Genomic DNA, 23,700 nt, shown 5'->3' on the forward strand with positions numbered 1-23,700 from the left:
TAAATAGTGATTTATAGGCTGAGGTCAGTGTCGTCCCCCACCCTTTTCACTGGGTGGGTATTACAGAGCCTTTGGCCACTGTCATTTTTTTTTTTTTTTTTTTTTAAAGAGGCCTTCTTTCTTAATAAGTGCTCTTGTTCAGCGTGTGTGTGTGTGTGTGTGTGTGTGGGTGTGTGTGCGTGCCCACGCATGCACGCATTTCTAAAGGAGGTACATGCGGTGAAATTCACCTTTCTGATGTTGAGTTCTCTGAGTTTTGACAAACAAGTGTCACCACCACCAGGAAGAGTTCCATCACCCCCAAATATCTCCCCATGCCTCTTCCTTCTGCTCTGAGCCCCTGACCATCATTGATCTGCCGTCTGTCCCTGTAGTTTTGCCTTTTCCAGAAGGTCACATAAATGGAACCCTAGACTAGTAAGTGCAAGCTCACAGTCCTTTGAGTCTGGCTCTGTCACTGCAGACAATGCATCTGAAATTCCTCCATGAGGCAGTCCTTCTCTTCCTTTGTCCTGCAGAGTCGTATTCTGTCAACTGGCTGTACCACCATCTGTTTACCTGTTCCCCGCCGGAGGGACGTTTGTGTTGTTTCTAGTTTTTGTCTATTATGAATTCTGCTGTAGACATTGCGTGCAGGTTTTTGTGTGAACATAAGTTTGCATTTCTCATGAATGCCCATGTCAGAGCGGGATTGCGGGGTCATATGGCCAATGTCCTCTATCTGTGTAAGAAACGGCTAGCCTTATGTTAGAAGGGGCTGTCCCACTTTCCACTCCCATCATCGGTATGTGAAAGTTCCGGCACCTCTCCGTCCCTGGCCGTGCTCAGGATTGTCACATGCCTTCAGTCTGGCCATTCTAAGTGGGTAGCGGTCATGGTGGCTCCAGAAAGGAAAGCTTGTCTGTTCTGAATAGCAGTTTGTGAACTTTCGTACCAAGTTTCCGTTGGACCAGTGAGGTCAGCTTGGAGGGGCAGCCGGGAGACCTGACTTCACACGGGCACACTGCCCTGTCCTTCTCACCCACAGCCCTTCGTCTCCCTGGGGGTGCAGAGCAGGGATGGCTGACGTCTGGCCTGATGTGCTCAGCTTCTGTGGCTTTGGGGTGCACACAAGGTGGGTGCAGGGCGCTGTGTCCCAACATGCCTCCCCAGTGCATCCTGGGTGGTAGCTTGCAGACGAGCTCATCTCCTCCTTCCCCCCACCTTTTCCCCCTCAGGCCTACATACAGATCACGTTTGTGGAGCCCTACTTTGATGAGTATGAGATGAAAGACAGGGTAACCTACTTTGAGAAGAATTTCAATCTGCGGAGGTTCATGTACACCACCCCCTTCACCCTGGAGGGGCGGCCCCGGGGAGAACTGCATGAGCAGTACCGGCGGAACACCGTCCTGACCACCATGCATGCCTTCCCCTACGTCAAGACCAGGATCAGCGTCATCCAGAAGGAAGAGGTAATGGCCCCTGGAGCCAGCGCGCTCGGGACCGAGGTCACCACTGAATGCCCGCGTCTCCCTCCCAGGATGACACTCACACCTCCCCCGAGCTCCTTCATGGCAGACTGGAGAGAAAATCAAAAAAAGGGACACACTGGAAATATTATCATGGTGGTTATTCTCTGACTGTCATGGCGCCAGGGAATCCCATTTAGGCAGCCATGCATTTCGTAGCATTACTTTATATTTAAATATTTTATATTTTGAAGTTATATCTTCGACATAAATAGAATGACAGAATTACAATATTTAACGTGTTTATTGTCATGTTATGTTTACTTGAAATGTATATTGAAAATTTAAATATTTTTTATTGAATTTTTATATATTTGGAAGCTTACAGGTGATTCAGACAGAGCAAGCAAGTAGCCCCATGAGTTGGTGGTGAGCTGGAAGAAGGGCCCCCTGCAAGATAGGCAAGGAGACCAACTGACTTCCAGTCCCAGATTCCTCCTGTAATGTTGCTCAAGACACTTATTTTCATTCAGCTTTTCTCATCTATACACTGACAGCGAGGACCCCTTTCTCTTCTCTGGTTCTCTGTACAGTAGGAGACTTTGAACCCATTGTAAGAGGACTGATCAAGAAAGTGTCTCCAGACTTGACATAGTACAAACATTTTATTTTACTTCAAAATACATATGTGGACATTTATTTGTCATTCAGTTTATATAAGGCCCCAGCCTTCCCTGTGATCCGGGGTTGGCGGATCACAATTCAGCATTGTCTTTCTAGTATAAGCCCCCCCCTTAATACACTGTCCGTAATTTTCAGTTTTTATTCCTATAAAGCAGAAGAGGAGCTTAAAGGTACTTGATAAACAATATGAGGACAGAGTCCCTCTGGATTTTTATGACTTGCTTGCCCCTAGCCTTTTACAGTTGTCTTGCACACACCTAATAAGGCAGGAATCTTTATGGCGACTCACTTTTGTGGTATCTTGCCCCAGCATTCAGCTTGGTGTTCACAGAAACCGTTCTGTTTCTTTCCACACCCACAGTTCATCAGTTTGTGCATTATTTAATTAGATGAGGTCATTAAAATAACAGGCGTAACAGGCATCATCAAGTCAGTGAACGCGCAGAGCTAAGCCGTGGTGAACGGATGCCTCGTGGGGCAGGAGCAGAAGTGACTGAGCTCACTGCCCATCAGCTAGGGTGTCAGCAACCACATCAGAGAGCGGGCTTCACAGACATGAGAGAAATCCAGGACGAGTGACTCAGTTACGAGGAGGTTGGTTTAGAAGGCCTCTGTTGTATTTCTTATTGTTTTGGACTTTTGGACACTAGGATAGGTAGGCATAGCAGAGGAATAAACTCAGGGACCCAGTAAGCACCCCCACAGCGTTTCTTGGCCATATCTCCCTTTCCCGAGAACCTCAGCGTGTTAGACCCCCTAGGACTGCTGTAGCGGAGGACCACAGGCTACATGGCCAACATGGCAGAAGCGTCTTGTCTCATAGTTCCGGCGGCCAGTGACCAAATTAAGATGTTGGCGAGGTTGGTTCCTTCTGAAGGCTGTGGGGGCTGGATGTGGTCTGGGCCTCCCTCCTTGGCTTGTATATGATGATCTCCCTGTGTCTTCACATTCTCTCCCTCAACATGTGTCTCTGGGTCCACATTTCATCTTCTTAGAGGGACATTCATCATATAGGGCCCATCCTAATGACCTCTCTTTAACTTGATTACCTCTGTAAAGACCCTATCTCAAGTAAGGTCACATCCTGAGGTACTGGGAATTAGGACTTCGGTATATGAAGTTGGGGGGAGGGATAACTCCACCTATAACATTTAAGAAGGACCCTACCCCAAACCTGCAGAACCTGGCAACCAGGAGATTGACCCTTAAGAGAATTCTGTTAATCAGGAATTCATCTTCAGGGGGAGTTGGAGAAGGTACACATGATGCCAAAATCATGCGTTATGGTGGAGACAAAACTCTTGAGTGCTGTGCTTCTCATACCTTCTCTAATTATAAGTCAAGTAACTTGTTTAATAATTGGAAAGGAAACTTAACAGGGTAGAAAGAACATGCATTTTGAATGTAGACATCATTGTGATCAAATTCTGAGCTCCCTCCTTACTACCCTGTGTCATTTGGTGGCACTTTCTGAACCTTATAAATCCCTCTTTGGATGTAGAATGGAGAGAATACATAGGTTGTTTAAAGGAATCCATGAGAAATGTCCGCAAAGTTCCCCGAGGACAGTAAGTGTTCAAGAAATGTTAGGCCTTTCCTTCCTCTTAACCTACCCAGAGTATTTTAAATATTCTGAAGGTATCCTTACCTGCTTCTTCAAATCCGGTTCATCATAGCCCCAGGTTTGTCCATGGCTTCCAAGACCAGACAATGACTTCCCCGAACTTCTGTCTTATGTTCAGTTTGTTTTGACACCAATTGAAGTTGCCATTGAGGATATGAAGAAGAAGACCCTGCAGTTAGCGGTTGCCATTAACCAGGAGCCCCCTGATGCCAAGATGCTTCAGATGGTGTTGCAGGGCTCCGTCGGAGCTACTGTAAATCAGGTGAGCAAGACTGGCTGCCGGCAACTCCTCTGGTCCTTGTTACTTGGGTTTCCATTATATGTCTACACCTCCTTCCTTGAGGTTGATGAAGAGTCTGATCCACACATAAATGGTATCCCTGAACTTAGACCCAACACTTGTGAGGTTTAGAAGACTTAGAGGAGGGCTCTTCACATAACAAGCGTGGTAGAAAAGAAGTCCCAGGGGCACCTGGGTGGCTCAGTCGGTTAGGCACCTGCCTCGGGCTCAGGTCCTGATCTCGGGGTCCTGGGATCGAGCCCTGCACTGGGCTCCCTGCTCAGCGGGGAATCTGCTTTTCCCTCTCCCTCTGTCCCTACTCCACTTGTGCTCTCTCTCTCTCGAATAAATAAATAAAATCTTAAAAAAAAAAAAAAAGAAAAGAAAAGAAGTCCCAGACATGAGTAGACCAAGTGGAAGGGGCACCATTTTCACAGAGAGGGCTTCACTTTGAGGCCAGACCTGGCAGCGTGCTCCAGATCTGGGTCCTCTTGCAGAGGGCTTAGTCATGCCCAATGCAGGCAAGGTTGTTGCAGAGCTTGAGGCCAATCTAAGAATGTCTGTAGGAGAGAGGGGAAAGGGTCTAGAACATGCAGCCCCTGGGTCAGTCACCAGACAAATCCAGCATGCCGGGGGCCTTGCCAGCCAGGAGTGACCAGGGACCAGGCTTCTTGGGGCACTTCAGACCAAGCTGGATATTCTCAAACCCCTTAGAATCCTTACTCCCAAACCCAGCATGTGACTAAACCAGTCTCAGATACAGGGAGGTGCTAGCCTCATACTTTCTGTCCAGTGGGCATCCTTAATTTCAGATCCAGATCTGCTCTTGTCTACACCTCCACTCAAAAACCTAGTGAGTATCATGACTTTTTCCTCACTCACCCCACCTGGACTTCCCTGCAAAAATTGTGTCCAGATAATATCAAGGGAACAGAAATAGCACAGAGGAGAAATGACTATTATATTTCCAAGATCAGGAAATATTAGGAAGTTTTGCTTTAAGTCTCAATCCTTTAATGAAAATGGAAGACTTTATGAGCCCATAACCACGTACTGTGCGTATCTCTGACGCAAGCCAGCATTTACACAAAATGGCGCCACGACTAGGGCAACTAAATAAGTGAATATGAAAGGATGAATCAAGACAATCCTCAATTTTAGAAAAGCAACTCAGATCACATACCCTGTGATGCAGTAGTATTACCTTTACATACAAAGGACAGCCTATTATTAATATAGCATTTGATTAAGAAAATACATTTGGGGGCGCCTGGGTGGCTCAGTCGTTAAGCGTCTGCCTTCGGCTCTGGTCATGATCCCAGGGTCCCGGGATCGAGCCCCACATCGGGCTCCCTGCTCCGCGGGGAGTCTGTCTGTCTCCCTCACCTTCTGCCCCCCCCACTCCCACTCCTGCGCTCTCTCTCTCTCTCAAATAAATAAATCAAATCTTTTATAAAAAAAGAAAATACATTTATACTTCTGAGTATTCTCCTAAATGTCCACACTCCTAAGAAATCAGTTTCCTGAGAAGTTCAGTACCTTCCTTGATTTTTTTGTTTTGGTCACACTACCTACAGAATTAAATGTCCAAACTCAGAAGTCAATCCAAGATTTTCTCCCAAGTAATATAATTTTCTTTCCAATGTCATATTGTTCTGTTCCTTTTCCCATCAGGGACCACTGGAAGTAGCCCAAGTGTTCTTGGCCGAAATTCCAGCTGACCCAAAGCTCTATCGACATCACAACAAGTTGAGATTATGCTTTAAGGAGTTCATAATGCGGTAAGATGGGGTATGGCTGGGAAGGCAGCAGAGCAGTGGTTCTCAGAGAGGGGTCCCCAGACAGCAGCTAGGGCATCACCTGAGAACTTGCTAGAAAGGCCAGTTCTCGGGCACCAGCCAGGCCTACGGAATCAGAATTTCCAGAGGTGGAGCCCGGCAGTCTGGGTTTTAACAAGCCCTCTGGGGATTCTGATGCACCCTCCCGCCTGGGAACCCCTGCAGCAGACCAGCCTTATGTGTACTATTAAGTAACCGACATTCAAACTGTAAAGTGCTTTCATGTTTATGTCTTGTGTGTGCCGCACACATCAAACCGGTATTACCACCAGCCTCATTTTGCCCAAAGGGGAAACGGAGGTTGGGAGATGGGAAATGATTTTGCCTGAGGTCACACAGCTAGTTAGTGGGAGAGCTGAGTTCAAATCCAGAGCTTCTGAGCCACATAGCCCACATCTCCATTCGTGTGTTGACCGTCCACGATGCTTTCAAGTCCAAGAGGCATTGGTTTTAGAAGTTTTAATATCACGTGATAACTTATTTGTAGAATCTTAAGAATAGACCCTGCCTCAAATTTGGTGAAGACAGTTCTAATGCTGGGCTTTTTCAAAAGCATCCTCTCTCTGGCAGTTCCCATCGTCAGACAGGCTTCTGTGGGCTGGCATCAGGAGCGGCCCGTTCAGGCTGCATAGGAGCGGGTCTTTGAGCAAGGTCTTGCAAACTGTTGCAGTACAGACAGGTACCGTGGGGTCTCCTGTGGCCCTAAAATGAATGATTATGAAGGATGTGATGACCTTTTACCCATGATGTCAGGAAAATGTGTACCAGTATTTCTTTTCAACCTTGGAGCAGCATATCAAGTGTAGGAATAACCTCACTTGGCAGATGGGGAATAAAGGAGGCTAAAAGTGAAAGTTTGCTAAATTCACTGAAAACTCATCAGTGTGCCAGTGTTGGGTAAGGTGAGGGATCCCTCCTCTTCCACAGGCCCTGGTGAGAGGTCTGCAAACGTGCTGTATATGGAGACACACTCGGTCTGTGTGCAAGTGCCCATACACACATGGGGCACATACACAGAGATTATATTTATTAATATTTTGGCATTTGAATTGCTTCCTGTATTTGAAAGCAATTCTGACATTACACAAAAGCTGCATTTTGTTGAGTAGAGAGAGCATTTTTACAGAACAAAAAAACTAGAAAAATGCTGTGGGAATTTTTAAAGATCTATTTCCTTTCCACTTATCTTCATTTAAAATTATTTTGGGGGACAGCTGGGTGGCTCAGTCAGTTAAGCGCCTGGCTCTTGGTTTCTGCTCAGGTCATGATCTCGGGGTTCTGGGATTGAGACCCATGTAGGGCTCCATCCTCAGTGGGGAGTCTGCTTCAGATTCTCTCCCCCTCTTCCTCTGCTCCTTCCCCTGGCTTGCGCGCACTCTCTCTCTAAAATAAATAAATCTTTAAAAAATAAATAAAATGAAATAAAATAAGGTATGGTTGAAGGCCCCCGAAGTTGGCAGTGGCCCAGGCCTCCTTGGACCTCTGAAATGTTGAAAGAGGCAGTATGACCCGGGTACGGTATCAGTTGTGGGAAGACAGGAGCTCCCGACAGCACCCCTAGGTCCATAACTAAATACCAGCACAGTGCAGCGTGCACTACCCACTGCCAAGAGCACAGGAAATACAGGGCTCCAGAGTTCAGAAAGGAACGGTCCATTAGAGGCTGGAAGGCTGGGGAGGCCTTCACTTAAACTTCACCTTGAATATTTAGGTAGAACAAAGGGGGCGGTCAGAAGGGGAGCCAGGCCTGGTAAGGCATAGACCCCAAAACCTCCGGGACGCCTCTGGGCTCCTCTGAGTCAGCAAGAGCAGTGTGTTCCCCGGGAGTCTGGTAGGACAAGAGAGACGAGCGACAGCCAGATTGGCAGATGGGGCTCTGGACAGAACCAAAGTGTAAAAGCAGGCTGGTGAAGAGCAGACGTGATTTGGTTCCCTGGTCTCTAAATCATACCCTCAAGACAGCGGGAGGCGAGGAGACCTTCCTTTCCCCCGATTGCTTAATTGCTTCTCAAGTCCCCTCAGCAAGTTGCAGGCTTTTAATGGCCAGAGTCAATATTTTGTCACATTATTTGCTGCTGGATATTTCCTCCCGGCTCTCTGCTTCCGACAGCCAAGGTGACGCAAGAAGGGAAGATGCTGGGGGGTGGACAGCTCTTGGGTTTCCCTGTGAGTGAGCTCCCGCTGCTTGGCAGACTGGGCTGGCGGGTTGATAAACCCGGATTTCCAAGGTGAACATAAGTGAGCCTCTTTGCTGAGCGCAGAAACGTAGGCTTGCCAGGTGCCCGCCGTCAGGTCCTGCCCCTGGGCGGTGGCCTTGGACTTGGCTGTCGCGGCACCGGACCGGCTATAGGGGACCTGGCAGGTGGGCCTGCGGCGGCTGATGCTCATCCAGCCAGTTGCCAGGTCGAGACCTTGATCCCCTCCTGCCTTTTCCCACGGTAAGAAAAAAACAAAACAAAACAAAACAAAAACCACCTCAGGGTTTCTGAAGCCAAGATGGTGAGATACCCCATTCTCTTCTCTTCCTCTGCTCCCCAAAGTACTCAAGCTGTTTTAGACAGTGCCAGAGCTTCCAATCTGGGTTTTTAAATTTTCTTACCTTTCTGCCTTAGCTCGGGCTGGTGTCACCAAATACTGTGGACCGAGTGGCTGGACCAGCGGACGTTTGGCTGGACCAGCTGGGAAGGCTCAGATGAGGGTGCTGGCGGGCCAGGCTCCCCGGGAGGGCTCTCTTGCTGGCCTGGCCTCCTCACAGGGTAGAGAGAGGAAGAGGAAGAAAACTCTCTGCCAAGGGCACTAATCCTACCCGATGGGTCCCATCTTCACGGTAATTTACACCAAAACACCTCTGAAAGGCCTTACCTCCAAAATACCGTCACGTGGGGTGTTAGGGCTTCAACATAGGAATGGGGGGGGGGCAGAGGACACCAACATTCAGTCCTAACATCATCTGAACGCTCTCAGCCTTACAAAGACAACGTGATTCTTACATTTATTTATTTATTTTTTGACTATTATAAAAGTTTATTTAACAAAAAAGTTCAATATGAAAATGCACACGACCTGATTTTTCTCTTGTAGTTAAACAGGTACTATGGAGGGGACGTGTGGACGCAGTTGATTCCTTCTGATGAACACACCCATTGTTTATACTCGTTCCAAGGCTTCTAACGTGATGATACTATTTCCTCATGTTACCACCATTCCAATATTGTTCTGTTGCCCACAGTTGCCATCTCCACACATCCATCTATCACAAGATTCATAAACAGATCGAACCCCCACAATATTGCTTGGACATGTCTGCCACCATTTAATTTCAATGATAATTTCTTGTCCATAAATTTTTTCAACTCGGGAGGGTGAGCTTTGCTCATGGTGTCTACTCGGTGAGCTCAAAGACGCCTCCCTTTACATTTATTTTTATATTGAAATAAAAGACCACATCCTCCACAGCACCAGTCACAAGTTGTCTCTAGGGGAAATAGTTTCAGATACACCCAGACAGGCTGCTACCCCACGTACGGTCACAGAGTCAGGACACAGAGCGTGGAGCGGTGGTGTTTGCAGACTGCAGAGAGGGTCTTGGAACAGGAGGGAGGGAGAATCTGCCCAAGGGGCCGAAGGAACACCAAATGGTATCGTGTAGGTAGAAACAGAAGCAGGAGCTAGGAAGAGATTTGAATATGTGATAGGAAAACAAAGCCTTAAATATCGTGAGGGGTTGCTCTGAAGCAGGTCAGTGGAGGGGGGGCAGAGGAATGACTTCTGTCACTTTTCTAGGGTCACAGAGACCTTATCAGTGGGCCAAGGCTGCTAGAAAACTGAGAGCCAGGTGGAACAGGTTACACATCAGGCACATACCACCCCCCCACAAGACATACACACAGGGCTTCCTTCTCCTCCCTAGTGCCTCCTGCAATGATTCTGAACAAAAAAATATCCATTTTTTATTTACAGTGTGATCTTTTCCTTCTCTCTCAGCCCACCCCATCCCCCAGGTCTCCTGAGCAAGCGCCTGGCTCTCAGGGCTGGTCCATGGTCAGGGACGGGGCACCATGCCCGAGGGTGGCTGGGGCTGATACCGAGTTAGAGAATGTTATAGAAATATGTGAACCCCAGGACTCTGTGACTCTTCAAGAGAAGCCCAGAGCCTGAGAGGGGTTAAGGTCAGTGTAATGTGATGCAGGCGTGAGTCTGATCTGGTGAACCACCCTCCTCTACCTGGATTCTAGGAATCTGCTTCCGGGTGTCAGATGTGAGGCTGGACACCTTCCCAAGCCTGTGGCCCCCGTCTAGCCCCGCCTTCCCACATCTGGCATTAGGGGGAGGAGGAGGGGCCACTGGACCGTCTGTGAGGGAGGCGGCCACACAAATCCAACCAGGAGCGGTAGAGGTGACTCTAAGGGCACAGCAGGACGATGCTGCCCCTGGTCTGCCCTGGGGCGCGCTCCTTGCCCCCACAGTGCTGCGTCCTACAGCAGTGGGGAGCACATAGGATGATGCCTTTCATTAGGCCATAACCCCTACTTCGCTCCCAAAAAGCAGGTAGTGTTGACTATGAAGCCCTCCCCGGTGGTCACCGCTCAGCTAGATCCTCACACACCTGACACTGTTCCATGCCCATAAACCCACTTTACAGATGAAGGCTATGAAGTTGAAGAAGGTTATAATGAGCCCAAGGTCACACAGCAAGGAGGTGGCAGAACCACGATCGAAAGTCCTCACTTGGGACAGGATGCCCTTGGGTGTGGGGTCCGGCCGAGGCCGGCCAGGGAGGGAGGAAATGAAGGGGCTGAGTTGGAGAAAACCTCCGGGGAGGGGTGCCTGGCGGAGCCACGGCTCTCCCACACCCCCTGCAGGCGGCCACCTGTGCCCCTGGTGCCCTGCCCCCAAATGACCCTCCTTGCCAGTCCTTGGCTTCTCTCGTATTGCTGTCAGACTCCGCACTCCAGCAGTCCCGTTTCCTTCCTTCGCCCAGAGTGGAGGTTTGCTACAGAGGTACCAGCAAGAAGCTGAGAAAGGCAGGGTGCTCCAAACTGGGGCTCCAGGGAGAATATCTTCAACTTGAGACCAAGGCCGTATGCCTGGATTCTAGCTGGAAAGGCTGTGTCTTCCCAGGGGGAGTAGCAGTGTTGCAGTTAGCAGTGTGGGCTCCTGAGCCAGGCCGCTGGGCTTCATGGACCCACCGTGCCTTACCTAGCTGTGTGACCTTGGGCAAGTTACCTGGCCTCACTTTCTCCAACTTTAAAATGGGAATTGTAATTGTAACTGTCTCTTAGATCTGGTGTCATGATACAATGAGTCAGTACACAGAGCTTAGAACAGGGCTTGGCACTTACTAAGTGATCGATCGATGTAACATCATTTGGTGGGGCAGAGACCAGATCAATTTGAGGAGGAAGCGGAAGCTTAACCATATGATTTAAATATAGACATTGTCCACCCATGACTTGGGTGCCTCTATAAAGTTTGTACCATAAGACACAGTGGGCTGAGGACACGAGCCGAGGAGCGGCAGGTCTCTGGATTTGCACCTGACTCTGCTGTTCCCGCAGATGTGGGACTCGGGACAGGGCATTCCATCTCTGCATCTTTTTTCTTCTTTTTAAAAAAGGTTTTGTTTATTTATTTGACAGAGAGACACAGCGAGAGAGGGAACACAAGCAGGGGGAGTGGGAGAGGGAGAAGCAGGCTTCCCGCCGAGCAGGGAGCCCGATGCGGGGCTCGACCCCAGGACCCCGGGATCATGACCCGAGCCGAAGGCAGACGCTTAACAACTGAGCCACCCAGGCGCCCCTCTGCATCTTTCATTAACCATGAAAAACCAGGGACAAGAATATAAACTCTCTCGTACTTCATCATTCTCCTATCGAACAAATCATTTCTGTACTCAGACTGGGTCCATCGGGAATCTTAACCGTAACAACAATAAGTGTTCTTACTCAAAAATTCTAAGCACTTTATGTTTTCACTCATTTAATCCTTACAGGCACAATAAGGTCAGCTATTATTATCACCTCCATATCACAGGTAAAGAAACTAAGGCATGAAAAGTTTAAGTGCCTTGCCTAATGTTACAAAGCTGATATGCCCCAAAGCAGGATTCAGAGTTGAGCGCTTAGGCTCCAGAGTCTATACTCCTAACTACTATGCTGTGCTGTTCTCTTTAGGAACTGTGTTCAGTTGCTCATAATAGAGAACAGAAGTAAGATGGCTTAAATAACATAGAAACTTATTTTTTTTCCTCCTAAAATAAGGTCAGAGATAGTCATCCCAGAACTATATCATCAGTGACCCTGGCTCTTTCCATTCTTTTCTATGCCATCCTGATTATAGTGCATCCATCCTCATAGTCACAAGATGGCTGCCAGGGCTCTAGCCATCGTGACCACATCCCTGGAAAGTATCAGGAGTAGAAATGAGGAAAGAGCAAAAGCCTTGTGCCCCTTTAAAGAGCTTTCCTGGTGACTTCATTTTGTATCTGATCGGCCATCCCTATCTGTTAAGGGGGGCTAGGAAATGTCACTTCCCAGGGAGGCTCGCCAGATGGAGTTCTGTTGCTAAAAAAGAGGGAGACTGGATTGAGGAAGGAACTAGCAATTGTTGGCTATCCCAAGAGACTGACGTGGGGGCTGTGCTAAAGGAGACTCACAGAGGAGGGAGGCCAACAGATACAGAGATGGAGGGCTCCCTGACGACCCTCTCTGTAGGAAAGACACCTACCTCCTTACAGAGAGGCCCCTACAGTGACTGTCTACCAAAGCCAGGAACCATGTTCTGGAGTTAAAATTTCCTTCCTCTCAGTCTGGTTTCTGTGGGATTCTGAGTGCTGGAAACCCCCAGGCACATCTGCTATAAGAAAATGCTTGTGTTCAGTGACCTTATCAACAGAGGGGGCACCAAAAGGCGGCGGGGGCGGGGGGGCTCTGGAACGCTGGTGTTATTGAGCGAGAGCAGCACAGTCTGTATTTTTGGACCTAATGACAATGTGACAGATAAGGCCACTTAAACAATTATTTGCATTGTAGGTCTCTGATGTGTAGATTTCCCAAGAAAAATAGCTGTTCTGGAGGAGGTCGGTTTCGTGCATGGCCCTCTTTAGTTTATGGATTTAAATTAACATAATGGTGGAGCGCCTGCTGGCTCGGTCCACTAAGCGTCCAACTCTTGATTTCAGCTCAGGTCATGAACTCAGGGTCATGGGATCGAGCCCGGTGTCAGGCTCCGTGCTGAGCGTGGAGCCTGCTGAAGATTCTGTCTCTCTCTCTCTGTCCTCCCCTCCCCGCATGCTCACATATCCTCTCTCTAAAAAAAATAAATAAAAATAAGCCCCGAACCATAATGGAAACTATTTTAATTTTAATAAAATCTAGATTATATAGGGGCACCTGGGTGGCGCAGTCAGTTCAGCATCCGACTCTTGATTTCAGCTCAGGTCATGATCTCAGGGTTGTGGACTTGAGCCCCATGTTGGACTCTGTGCTCAGCTCGGAGTCTGCCTGTCTCCTCCCTCTGCTCCTCCCCACCCCTCACACACACTCTCTCTCAAATAAATAAATTAAAAAAAATAAAATCTTAAAAAAAAAAATCTAGAGCATAGAATCCAAATGGGGGAAAGGAAGAAATACAGAAAATGTATATGAAATAATTCGTAAGTTGTAAAATTTGTTAAAATATAACCATATTACTACTACAACATCTGAAAAATTCTCACTCCACTTACTAATATATTTGTCTTTGTAAAACACTGTGTTCATCTATTGCTCTGCAGTAGGCTACCTCAAGACTTAGTGGCTTAAAACGACATTTAATTATTATGTGTATGGTTCTAGGGGCTGGTGGGCTCAGCTAGGTGGTTTTCACCCAGTCTCTCGTTGGCACCCAGGCAGTGGCTGGGGCCTGAATTGCCTGAAGTGTTCCTCACTCACATGTCTGGTGTCTGGGCTGAAAAATACTTAAAGAGCAGGTGGTTCCGGGCTCCAGAAGGCACGTGTCCCAAAAGACAGAGCCAGGGAGAAGCCACACTGCTTCTTTCACCTAGTCACAGAGCATGTAAAGCATTTAACCATGTCCAGGACACATGTACACCATCAGTGTATGTCAGCTGGCTCTTATTACTTCTGAGCACAAAGACTAGGGAGAGTTTAGTTAATTCCCCCCAAGTTTTCAGAGACACTCCCAAGGATGCAGTCAGCCTCTGTGGGCCTCCTGCAATCTGCTGATGTTACAAACCCAGGCCTTAAAGTCATCCTGAAACTGATTTTATTTTACACATGGTGGTAGCTGGTAACTGTTAGTTAAGAAGCAATAGAAATGGAAGGGATGATGGTGATTTCTCAGGATTCAAAGGTTATAAACCTCCCCTTCCCACCCCTTCTTGAAAACTTTGATATGCAACCTCAGAGATCATACAGTTTGCTTCAATTAACGTCCAACTTAAAAGACTGGTGAAGATCCGGTTAGGGGAGTTCTTTTGGCTTCTGGCGGAGTTAAATCAAGTCTTTTTCTGCCGGGGGCTAATTGTGTAGGAAAGCTGTGGTCATGGGTTTATTTCTGCCTAGTCCAGGTAGCTTTCCCCTGTTCTGTAGCCACATTCCACCCTCTTTGCCTTCGGCTGTCATCATGAAAATGTGTTCAGTGGTAATACCAAGGGTTTGGGTCACAAGGTCTGGGTATGCCCATGACTTACCCCAGATGCAACCCTGCTATCAGGAAAACAGTTTAAACCACATTGGTCACCAGGATCCCATTCACCTGCAGGGTAATAAAGAATTATTACTAATTTTTGCAGGTCAGCTAGGTTTCTACCATTATGGTGTCCCTTCAGGGTTTGTTGATTTGTTAAGTTCCCTTAGGTAGCACAGTGGAAAATAAAAGGCAGGACTTTATCATGTTTAAATAATATGATTTTCTTCTTTGGTATGTAGCATACTCTCTGGGAGACCATGAAAACACTAGGCTTAACTGTCTACAAGTTAGGTCGCCACAATGAGCTTTAATGATTTTCTCTCTGACGCTTTGCAGTTTCACCATGGTGGAGCGGATCCCTATGGATCCGTTTCTGTCGATGAGGGGATTTGTGTCTGTTTGCAATTCTGGAAAATTATCAGCTGTTATCTCTTTATATATTGCCTCTTACTTTTCATTCCCTTAGGTAGCCATTGAGATGTGGGTTGGGCATCTCCCATTATATCTCCAGGTTCTTTTTTTTTCCTTTTTTAAGATTTTATTTATTTATCTGAGAGAGAGAGAAAGCACTAATGGGGGGAGGGGCAGAGGGAGAGGGAGAAGCAGACTCCCCACTGAGCAGGGAGCCCAATGGAGGGCTCGATCCCAGGACCCTGAGATCATGACCTGAGCCAAAGGCAGACACTTAACTGACTGAACCACCCGGTGCCCCTCTATCTCCAGGTCCTTAACCATTTGTTTTATATTTTTAATTTTTAAAAAAATTTCTTTGGTGATTTCCTTAGATCTGTCATATAATCCGTGTGTTCTCCATTTGTGTCTGGTTTATTTTCTAACCTGTCCATTGGGATCTTTTTCTTTATCTTAGTGACTCTATTTTTTTTCCTAGAAGTTCCATTTGGTTCTTTTCTGAAGTTTCCCTGATCTCTTTTTTCATACTCTCCAATTGCTTTCATCACGAATTTTATACCTTTTCTTTTTTATTACACCTCTGTATTACCTTTGGTCTTATATATTGTTCTGTCGTCTGGAATTCTTAGTGGGCTGTCTCTCCTGCTTGTTGCATCTGTTGGTCCCCTCCCATGATGCTTGTATCGTGAGCTCATCTTTGGGAAGGGTCACTCTTTCTGTGGGCGGCCCATGAGCCCTGATGGAGAAAGTGATGGAGAAGGTGAGTTCAGGGCAGAGGAGGCCTCTTCCTGGGGGATGAAGGACGGGCCTTGGGGCCCAGCGGGTCGGGGCACGCTCTGCCACACTTGGGAGCCGCACAAGCTCCGAGGACCGGGAGCGCACCCGGGGTCAGAGAAGCTGCCAGAACCCGATCTGGCCTGCCTCATCTGTCCTGTATAAATTTGTGACTCATACCCGTGTGTGGTGCAAACCTAGAATTTTAGTTCTTAAGGTGACTTTCTTTCCCAGTGATGGCCCCAGGCTGTTAGCAAGCTTTTATTCCGCCTCTCTGGACAGTTGGCAGTATTTTTCTGGGCCCCCTTTCATCAATGGGGTAGCAGCTTTTCAAGGCCTCGACCTATATGGAAGTGGAATATTCAGAGCCGCACTTGGCCCTTGGCCGAGGCCACCTCTGCTGTCTCATGTGGGCTCCCAGCACGCCACACCTCCCCCAGCCTCCAGGACCCCTGTGCAGTCTTGAAATTCTAATGGGCACATCTTGGGACAACTGCCATGACATCAGCTCCTGCTATCACTTTGATTGGGATTCTTCTCCTCCTCTCTGGCACCAGGGGGCTTCCCTTTCTCCTACAGCAGATGTTGGGTGCGCTTTCCAGCTTGTCTCTATGTGCATGCGGCAGGCGGGAGGCTGAGTGGCGTCTGCTCGGTCTACCAGCTTGCCATAAGTCACCGTGAGCGTCTTGTGAGCAGAACAATGATCCTGAGTTTGGATCCCTGGCTCACCGCGTCCCCATAGTGTTATCTTGGGCAAGTGACCTGACATTTCTGAGCTCCAAGGACAAAATGGAGATAAATACAGACCTGCCGGGTTTGTTGGGAGAATTAACCAGATAATGCATGGAAAACTCCTCGTATAGTGCCTGGCACATAACAACTCAGAGCATCAAGATCTCTGGGCCACTTTTCAAAAATAGAGATTCCTAGGTGTTACTCCTGAGGGATTCTGATTCCTTAAATCTGAGGTACAGTCCAGATGTGTGAACTTTGAAAGGCTTCACAGGCAATCCCGATAGGCCACCGGGTTTTAGACACTCTTGGAGGTACTCAACAAATGTTAGATAGCATCTAAGCAACTCAAACTCCTGAGAAATACCACCTCACTTCCCCCCGCCCCCCGACCCTGATGTTCGCGTCTCAGGTGCGGTGAGGCCGTGGAGAAGAACAAGCGTCTCATCACGGCCGACCAGAGGGAATATCAGCAGGAACTCAAAAAGAACTACTACAAGCTGAGAGAGAACCTCAGGCCAATGATTGAGCGGAAAATTCCAGAACTCTACAAGCCGATATTCAGAGTTGAGAGTCAAAAGAGGTGAGTTCAGGGCAGAGGAGGCCTCTTCCTGGGGGAGGAAGGACGGGCCTTGGGGCCCAGCGGGTCGGAGCACGCTCTGCCACACTTGGGAGCCGCACAAGCTCCGAGGACCGGGAGCGCACCCGGGGTCAGAGAAGCTGCCAGAACCCGATCTGGCCTGCCTCCATCCTGAGTGCCTTCCACTCCCTCTACCTTCTCCTTGACCTCCCTGGGACCCCTTCATGTTGGCCTTCTGCCCGTGGTCTTCCCAGAACCCGTTTCCTCCTGTGTTTTTTCTGGCGCTGGTGTGAAGGGATCTCAGGACCTTTGCACATTCACTTTGCACATAACTTACTGCATTGCCCACAGTCCTTGTCCTTTTCTGGTGGCTGACCTCCCCCCTTTAAAAGGTTAATTGATCTTTCTTACCTCTGATTTCTCTCTCTCTCTCTCCCCTTTGTAATTTCAGAGACTCCTTCCACAGATCTAGTTTCAGGAAATGTGAAACCCAGTTGTCACAGGGCAGCTAGGAAAAGCTGTCCTCATGCATGGAGACTGAGGCCCTGTGACCCTGGAGAAGTACTTGTTGGTACTTAAAACACAGGACATTTGCCGAGCAGGATGGACTGCATACTCCCTGACCGGACAGCACTCTGGAAGCCTTAGAATCCCAGGGACCATGGGAATTACACCCAAATGGGGTCTGATCAGGTTTTGGCCCTCCATACTGGGGTTAGTGGAGGGTGGTTTATTAGGGGAGCCTGTGTATTTATCAAATCATGGCTTTTCACAACATTGTACAAAATAAGGCTTAAACAGCGTCTCCTGCTGAGTGGTCGGTCACGCTCTACGGGAGAGATGACTTCCTCTGGCCGTATTTGGATTTACAGGATAAACCCAAATCGCCCGTGGGAAAATGGAAACGTTGTCCGCCGTCCCATGCAGAGTGGACGTCACACATTCCCTGTTCATGTGTGAGGAGGATGGGCTGGCAGGACTGCAAAACGTGGTCAATAAATCCGTGAGGAGAGGCCTCACTAGAAATCTAAAAATCATGATGATGGTTGGAGACTTGGAGCTAGAGGAATTATTTGTGAACTCGTTACCTTCTTGGGAACGGTGGACTAATTGTTGTATTTTGCCTAAGTGTTACTGTGTGTTAAGTTAATTTAACAAGCGCTTATAGACGAGGACCCTGGACTCACTGAGTTAGGAGACGCACGGTACTCGGCTGCATTCACTTCAATTCAGACACTTCTCCTGCAGTGCTTTGCATTTTTTTCTTCTGCTCCTTCTCGCTCACTCTTTTTCTCCTCCTGCCTGGGACCAAGTTTAGTTTTGTAAAAGGATAATAGCTTCTGCTTTCGTGTCAGAACGTTGTGCCGTCCGTCGGCCTATGTATATTGGCTAGAGTAGATTGAGCTTGGACTTCTGACAATGTACTGTAGGAGACAGATGAACAGAATTGTGGCTTGAGAATTAAATTATATATTTTTAATATGCCCTTGACTGGTACTAAAAATGTAATAAGAATGGCAAGCAAAATGTTTCCCTTTGCAACTTGTGTTTTCTATTTTGACAACTCTTAACTCTCGCAAAGCACTTCGGAGAAAAGGAAAGATGCATAGGCATGGTCCTCCAGACCAGACAGTGCTGTCCCGGGGCGCGCCTCTTATGCGGTATTTAATTTGGTGTTTATAAGAGAGAATTTCATTTGGATAATCCAGAACTTTTTATGCATGAATTTATATTCTGAAAGAGATCTTTTTTTTAAAGCACAAAAGCTTACTAGTTTACATGGCAAACTTTTTGCTGTCTAGGCATTTGGGGAAGGATTCTTTCTAAAGTATACGATACACTTCATTGCTTTCCTACATGAGTACATATGATATACTTTAATTCCATATGCTGTTTGGCATCTTCTGTGGGGAGGTACTGGCTGAGACTGAGGTCCAATAACACTGTCACCGTCCTCCAAAGCCTGCCAGCTTAGCGAGGAGGAGCATCTCTGTGCATGTAGCCAAAATACAGAGCAGACTAGAACAGGCAACAGGCCCTACAGAACATAACCTTTCATGAGTGACTCAAGGTTGGGCATCAATCACTCGCAACAGCTATTATATTCTGCCCTCAAACAATAAGTGTTAAGTGTTTGCCCTCAAACAATAAGTGTTAAGTGTTAAGCACTAAGCAAATTAGGGGCGCCTGGGTGGCTCAGTCATTTGAGCGTCTGCCTTCAGTTCAGGTGGTGATCCCGGGGTCCTGGGATCAGCCTGGTGTTGGGCTCCCTGCTGAGCGGAAAGCCTGCTTCTCCCTCTCCCTTGGCCTCTCTTCCCGTCTTGTTCTCACTCTCTCAAACAAATAAAATCTTGGGAAAAAAAAAAGAGTAAAGCAAATTAGGCCTTTTGGTTTTCTAAAAACTAGAGAAACCTGATATACCACAATAGCATCTTGATTTTGCGTTGGAAAACCCTTCTGTGCAAGGGTTTTAGAGGAATCCTCTGATCAGCTTCATGCTGCCTCTCCTTCGGCAAGGTCAAGGGTGCAACTGTCCCTTAAGGATCTCCAGGAAGGGGCACCCGGCTGGCGCAGTCGGTGGAGCATGGGACTGTCTGGATCTCAGGGTTGTAGGGTGCAAGCCCCACCCCCATGTTGGGTATTGAGATTGCTTAATAATAAAATCTTAAAAATAAAAAAGAGAGAGGGAGAATCTGCAGGAAAATGAGACATATGCTGCACAGGCCTGACGGGGCTGTCACGCTTTGCACTGTCTTCAAGTCTCTAATTCTATTCCCTAAGGAGTCCTTTCCATGGCAGTGGGTTTGTTTTAAAAAGAAAAACTTTTAGAGCTGTCATTGATAATTGTGGTTGCAAGTATGTTTCCAAAGACAGGGAGCCTTTGTTTTGCCTTGAATGTATTTTTAAATGCTTGTTATCTCAAACGTTGTAAAGCTGCTATTAAGTATGATTTTGCAAACAAAACACCCTAAAAGTTCTCATACATCCCAGAATGCTGGATATGTCTATAGTGTCCAGTGTATCCTCTTTTTGGACTGAAAGCAGTGCTTCCTAATCTTTTTCACACCAGGGGCTTAAATGTTCTCTATTGAGGCATAACAAATAGCCCGCAAACTCGTTAGCTTAAAGCAGCAATAAACAGTATCTCACCCAGTTCCTGCGGATTTGAAATTCAGGAGTAGCTTGCCCAGGCGGTCCGATTTGAGGCATCACAGGAGGTTGAAGTCAAGATACTGGCCAGAGCTGCCATCATCTGAAGGCTTGACTGGAGCTGATGGGTTCTGTTCCAAGGTGGCTCATTCCTAATGTTGGGAAGTTGGTGCTGGTCTTTGATGGGAGGCTTTAGTTCTCCCTGTGGACCTCTCCCCAGGTGCATGAGTGCCCTCCTGACATGGCCGCTGACTCCCCCTAGGGGGCACGATACAAGAGAAGTAAGGCCAAAGTGGCCATGTCCTTTATGACCTAGCCTCTGAAGTCAGACTCCCTCGTGTCTGCCGTATTCTGCGTTTTCGAAGCAAGCCACCAGGGTCAGTCCCTGTTCAGGGGGGAGATTTATCAGGCTCTACATTTTGAATGGCGGAGTGTTAAAGAATTTTTGCACATATTTTAAAATCACCATAATGGGGTACCTTAAAATTCTGCATTTGTTGTCTCACTGGATGGACAGAGCTACTTGCTGATAGAGATTTCCAGTCCAGGAGCTCTGGCTGCCCTGAGTCCCTCCCAGGGGGCTGGGCCAGTCAACCTCAAGTAATATCTATAACCCAGTTCCTGGGTGCACCATGGAACACCACTTGGGAAGCCCTAGCCTACAAGTACTCAGTTGGCCATCTTTTGCAAGGGACAGGAAACAAAACTCAACCCAGTGTTTTCAAAGGAGGTGGTGGAGTTTATAGGCTCACGTAACAGGACAACCCAGAGGTATTATTGGTTCAGATGCATCTTGATTCAGGACCCACATAGCATGGCCTGGGTCCATTTTTCATCGCTGCTTCCTCTTGGTTGGCTCCGTTCTCGGGCTTTCAGCAGTGGCCCCTGGAAATTTCGGCTCATCCCTCAGGATGGCAGTCCATCAGGCCGTCCTGAGCCTCACAGCCTCATACGTTCCAGAATTCTTAGGGGACTCTCTTGGGTTCGTTCTAATTGGAGTGGCTTATGCTAACCAAGGTTCTCCCCTCACACTAGAAGCAGGGTCAAACCACGTGGCTAGTGAGAAAGGGACTAGAACCTCCTCAGGGAACTGGGAAGAAAGGGGGAAGGAAGCAAAGCAAACCATGGGAGGCTCACTACCAAACATTTTGCTTTTAGGCATTCAGAAAAAGGAACTTGTGTGGAGATCAGGATGAAAGTTTCTTTCATATCCTGTTCACAACCACTGACCCGGCAGGACCATCCCAAGGAGGGGTGATGAAGGGGATAGGAAGTCTGAGAAGGAGGACCTAGGGCTTAGCATATCCTGAAGCAAAGTGGGGGCCAGATAGAGAGGAGTGGGAGGTATCACTGCACCAGTCATTCAGCCTCCGGAGTGTCTTGCCAACAATGGTGCACATGATCAGGAATCAGAACTGTAGAGCTGAGGGGTGGGGCACTGGTAGGAGAGTGGGGGACAGGGAAATGGAGTAACAGTACATTTGACTGGAGAAAGTCAAGCATCAGAATTGTGCCTTTTGCTCATCACTGTATCCCCAGAGCCTGGCCCGTAATGGACACTCAGTGGATGTTTATAAACAACCAAAACAATGAGAGAAGGTGGCCACCTGTGATGATTTCTCCCAGACTGCTCCTTTTCTGTAGCTCCGAGCTTGAAAAGCAGTACCTAAAGGAGGACAGTCGATCAGAGTCCATTGGCCCCAGAGGAATGCCTTTCCATTCACTCTAGACTCTCTAGTGTCAATGCATGGGCAAGAATTAAGAGGATTTCCTCCCCGTCCTGGTGCTATCCCTTGACTCATCTTAAACGTTATCCGTAATAATCTTAAACCGAACCTAACAGAGCCTGATTAAAAGCCCAAATCTGCAATGGTCGCTAAGTTTGCAGCCATAGAATTCCTGGAGGAAATGCAGCATAGCCTTGGTTGAAAATGATGTGGAGAGGGGAGAGCTGTCCGTGTTCCTGACCCCACGGCCTTGATGCTGCAGCACCGGGGGGTCACGGGGGGGTGGGGGTGGGGGGCACTGCTCTGGAATGATGCTGCTGAATCCAGCCCAGCTCCTAGTCTGCCAGTGTTCTCTGCCTGGCGGCTAAATGGCTTTCACCTTTGCTATTTTCTTTGCAGACTGGAAGATGGCAATCACCAGCAGCACGGATAAGGGAATGATTTTCCAGGTGATATACCTCCGAAGGGTACAGTTGAAAAATCAGCTCTTGTCCCTTATCAGTTCCTTTATGCAGTGAGAGAGCATGACATAGATGAATACATTCTGTACTGATAACAAGTTCAGTTATCCAACAGGACTGTCAGGGTTATCAGTGAGATGATATAATAATAATAATAATAATAAATAAAATAATTATTATTATAGAAGACCACGTGACTGCCAAAGTCTCTGGACCAAGGATCAGAAGTCCTGGTTTCTCACTCCTTCACTTTCTAATCCTGCACCTCTGTGCAAGTCACTGTACCTCTCAGCTTCAGGGGTTTTTTTACTGTGAAATAGGGATAAATGTAGCTCTGTCTTCTTCCTACCTGCTGAGGAAATCCAGGGAGGTAATGAATGCGCGGGACTTGTTTTGGAAACTCTGGAGGGCTTGCCCCCAATATAAGGAGGCGCTGTTTACACCCGACACCTTCAGAAAGTTTGGGCCAGCACCCCCACAGGTTGCACCTCCGGCTCGCGGCATTCATCCGTCCAAAGGCGGACGCAGGACAGGGGCCTGATTTCCCGGTAAATAAACTCCGGGTCTGCGGAGCTTGAAGTGCCCGTGGATGCCGGCTGGCAAAGGCCAACAGAGAGGGCCTTCGGGGGAGAGGAAAGGAGATCCCATCCGACCTGGCTTCCCTCCCTGCTCAAGTGCAGCATGTTTCCAGTGCATTCCTCTGCAAGGTGAATACCCGGGTTCCAACAGCCCACCTGTGTGTCCCCCGCCTGCACATGCTCCCCCAGGGTATCCAAGCACACCGACTCCCGCTGGGGACAAAGCTACTGAGCAGCGAGCAGTGAGTCTGCCCCGTTGTCCCAAGGAACAGCGAGAAGACAAGTGCAGTAACTAAGCTGATGTGGCTCATTCGGAAGCCTGGGCTTCGTCTGCAGCCTCGCGCGCTCCGCTCCGTCTGCTCCAACTTGGCAGCCAGGCCTCCGAAGTCTCTAGATGCATAGGAAGCCAAAGGCTTCTTAAAAGGATTGTGTGGGGCCCGGCAATTGATTAAGAAACTCGATGGCCCGATCCACCGAGGACTGAGCACAGGGCGCCCTAGCAAGCACAGCCGTTTAAATGGGACTGGGAGAAATCCAGCAAGCCCTGGGGTTTAAGTGCACATGCGCATGGGGTAATTGGGGGGCGTTTTTGTGTGTGGGTTTTTTTGTTTTGTTTTCTGGGGTTTTTTATTTGTTTTGTTTTTTTGTTTGTTTGTTTGTTGGGTGTTTGTCGGTCGGTCGGTCTGTTGGTTGGTTTTGCTTTAGGAGCAGAAAACTGT

At 48.0% G+C, this 23,700-nt stretch overlaps 1 protein-coding gene and 1 pseudogene across 4 annotated transcripts in view; one reads left to right on the plus strand and one right to left on the minus strand.

Annotated features, from left to right (window-relative positions):
- DOCK8 (dedicator of cytokinesis 8) overlaps positions 1 to 22,204 on the plus strand; it is a 220,694-nt gene extending 198,490 nt beyond the window's left edge. For 3 of the 4 annotated variants that reach the window (XM_027614629.2, XM_027614630.2, XM_027614628.2), the window contains 5 exons: positions 1,218 to 1,454; positions 3,878 to 4,021; positions 5,714 to 5,820; positions 16,898 to 17,068; positions 17,517 to 17,577. In XM_027614629.2, the coding sequence (XP_027470430.1) occupies positions 1,218 to 1,454; positions 3,878 to 4,021; positions 5,714 to 5,820; positions 16,898 to 17,068; positions 17,517 to 17,577 (720 nt within the window). Of the gene's footprint in view, positions 1 to 1,217; positions 1,455 to 3,877; positions 4,022 to 5,713; positions 5,821 to 16,897; positions 17,069 to 17,516 lie in introns of all 4 variants that reach the window. The other variant, XM_027614627.2, reaches the window with a different exon arrangement.
- Positions 7,286 to 10,810, minus strand: LOC113934080 (annotated as a pseudogene).
- Positions 22,205 to 23,700: the final 1,496 nt, after the last annotated feature.

This window comes from Zalophus californianus, chromosome 13, assembly GCF_009762305.2.
Source record: "Zalophus californianus isolate mZalCal1 chromosome 13, mZalCal1.pri.v2, whole genome shotgun sequence".
Lineage (NCBI taxonomy): Eukaryota > Metazoa > Chordata > Mammalia > Carnivora > Otariidae > Zalophus > Zalophus californianus.